The sequence below is a fragment of the Festucalex cinctus genome, chromosome 3 (genome assembly GCF_051991245.1).
Source record: "Festucalex cinctus isolate MCC-2025b chromosome 3, RoL_Fcin_1.0, whole genome shotgun sequence".
Classification (NCBI taxonomy): Eukaryota; Metazoa; Chordata; class Actinopteri; order Syngnathiformes; family Syngnathidae; genus Festucalex; species Festucalex cinctus.
In genome coordinates this window covers 15,884,862-15,887,361 of record NC_135413.1, presented here as the reverse complement: position 1 = coordinate 15,887,361, position 2,500 = coordinate 15,884,862, and the positions used below count along the sequence as shown (strand labels likewise).

Here is a 2,500-nt window from a genome sequence, read left to right as displayed (position 1 = left end):
GCACAACAGTGTCTTCTTTCACATTGTTGTCACAAAATAAATTAGCACGATGAGCCAATGTGTGAAAATAATGTTGCTTAATATGACGGGACAAATTCTCAAGACTTGCACCCCAAAACATGACTATTAGTTGTTTTCGAAATTTATCATTTGTAGGTGCAGATTGAATCTCAGCTGCCAACGAAGTTAGTTCTTTCAAGGTCCACGTAGTTGTTGGGAGAGAGGAAAGTTTGACGGTTTCATCCTTTGCACTGGGGGGCATCTCATCTGTGTTATGAGCCTCCTTGTCATTTTGACTCTCAAGGGTTACCGGCTGTGAAGCATGTGATCCAACACTATCGATTTTACTTGGCATGTCATCTGCATGTTCGGTAGCCGATGCGTGCGCACTCGAACCTTTACTTAGCACATCATCTGTTTGTCCGGTAGCTGAAGTATCCATACTCTGAGAGTTCTTGGACTGTTGCTGAATTTCACTTTCAAGTGGATTCCTATAACACTCTTTTGTAGTCTTGTTCTGTCTGTCCACAGTGGCAAAATTTATGTTGTGTGTCGTGGGACTTTTGCTTGTAGTGGTATTTATATTGCACTGTGGAGACAATGGTTGCACCACAGCGATGACTTTTGCAGAAATTGAGTTCTCATTTTGTTTATTTGGTGATAATGATTGGGCGCTAACGCTCACTGATTTTGGGCCAAGTAGCAATTTCTTCAGCCGTGGATGTTTCTTCAAAAAATGTAATTCTCTCATAGCCAGCTGTCCACTTTGTTGTGTTGTAGTTTGTTGATAGGTGGATCCTTGCGAAGGTGGCCCAATGACATCATGCCTAGTCTCTGCTGCTGGTGGGGTGATCATTGTGGATGAGCTTTGCTTTGTTGGCTGATTCAGACTAGAAACCTGCAAATTCTGTCCAGTAGATATGGGGATTAAAGTAAATGTGTTCATATTGTAGAGGCCAGAAGGATAAAGGACATGTTGAGTTGTGTTGACTGAAGCCATGTGCATGTTATTTGCATAAGAGGATTCACCTCCAGTTTTAGGAAGCTTCTGTCTGACTTGAGGTGGATCAGCCGTTATAACTAAATTAGGATTCGATGATACCTGGTTATAGACTTGATATAAGCCCACATTATTCATACGATGTTGAAGAACAGGTAGTATGGGCTGTGGCTGACTATAAATATATAGGCTAGTCCCCTGCTGATGAAACATCGTTCTTGGCATTAGGTCAGACCTGTGTTGAACTGATGAATGATGAACAGCGTTTTGAGGTCCATTTACATGGGAAAGTCCTTTTCCTTGCATGTTACAAGAAAGGTTCTGAAGATTGACAAATGGCCTCTGGTCGCCAGTATGATTCCCGCCAACTGTCTGATGAGAAAGGCCAGTCGGCTTGTTGGATGGACCGCCATCACAAGAAACTGCACCATGCTGTGGTCTCACTCCAGGATTCATTGTCTTATTGGCAATTTGGGCCTGAGGCTGTGAGGATGGGCCAAGTTTTTGGAGTTGTCCATTTTGCCATGTCAAGTTCATCTTCCTGCGTTTCTTTTAGGTGTCAATTGAGAAAAAAATGGCCTGCAAGAAAAAAAGAAAAACAATATAACAAATGTGGCACAAGTTGAGGATGTGTAAATTGTAAACTGAACACAGTAACAAGTATAGACAGATGGAGGGGTACTTCTAAACGTTAAACAAAAAAAAAAAAAAAAAAAAAAATAGAAAATCAGGTTGCCGTCTTCATCCATTTTCTTGACCGCTTATTCCTCACAAGGGTCGCAGGGGGTGCTGGCGCCTATCTCAGTTGGCTCTGGGCAGTAGGCGGGGGACACCCCGGACTGGTTGCCAGCCAATCGCAGTGCACACAGAGACGAACAACCATCCTCACATACAAGCACACCTAGGGACAATTCGGAGCGACCAATTAACCTGCCATGCATGTCTTTGGAATGTGAGAGGAGACCGGAGTACCCGGCGAAGACTCACGCAGGCACAGGGAGAACATGCAAACTCCACCCAAGAAGGCCAGAGCCTGGACTCGAACCAGAGTCCTCAGAACTGGGAGGCGGACGTGCTGTTGCTGTCTTCCTTTCATTAAAAATTAACTCTGGGGGGCAGAAAAATAATTATTTGAAAGGTTGAGGGCAAGACGAGTAAAGGTTAAGTGAGTGAGCAATGTGATGGGGAATCCAGAACATAATGCAAAGACTGAATCGGAGGCAGTGGGCTCGACTGACACTGAAAGGGTTATCTGAAATCTGAAAAGATGACATTTTGGCATTTTGTGTAACATTCAGGCTAGTGTAAAGGCCCCACAACATCTTACAGTACTTCTTAAGTATTTAAGTATCTTGACAGTCACAGAGAAACGATTAGCGTCCGACGTACATGCAATTCTGAAGGAAGTTGGTATATTGGAATACATAGGTCTTTATATAAGTCTTTGTTTAAAATAGTGTTGCACGGGATACTGGTACCAGTACCGTACCTCGATGTTTC

The 2,500-nt window shown here is 43.4% G+C and overlaps 1 protein-coding gene across 6 annotated transcripts in view; it reads right to left on the bottom strand.

The window, feature by feature from the left end:
* The window catches only part of amn1 (antagonist of mitotic exit network 1 homolog (S. cerevisiae)), a 21,519-nt gene that overhangs the window by 12,245 nt on the left and 6,774 nt on the right, over window positions 1-2,500 (bottom strand). For 2 of the 6 annotated variants that reach the window (XM_077516070.1, XM_077516073.1), the window contains exons 2-4: window positions 1,988-2,108; window positions 1,773-1,901; window positions 1-1,579 (exon numbers count right to left, since the gene is read on the bottom strand). The exon at window positions 1-1,579 is cut by the window's left edge and continues 1,773 nt beyond it. In XM_077516070.1, coding sequence (XP_077372196.1) covers window positions 1-1,537 — 1,537 coding nt within the window. In that variant the 5' untranslated portion in view covers window positions 1,538-1,579; window positions 1,773-1,901; window positions 1,988-2,108. The remainder of the gene's footprint in view (window positions 1,580-1,772; window positions 1,902-1,987; window positions 2,109-2,500) is intronic. The other 4 variants (XM_077516071.1, XM_077516075.1, XM_077516074.1 and 1 more) reach the window with 2 other exon arrangements.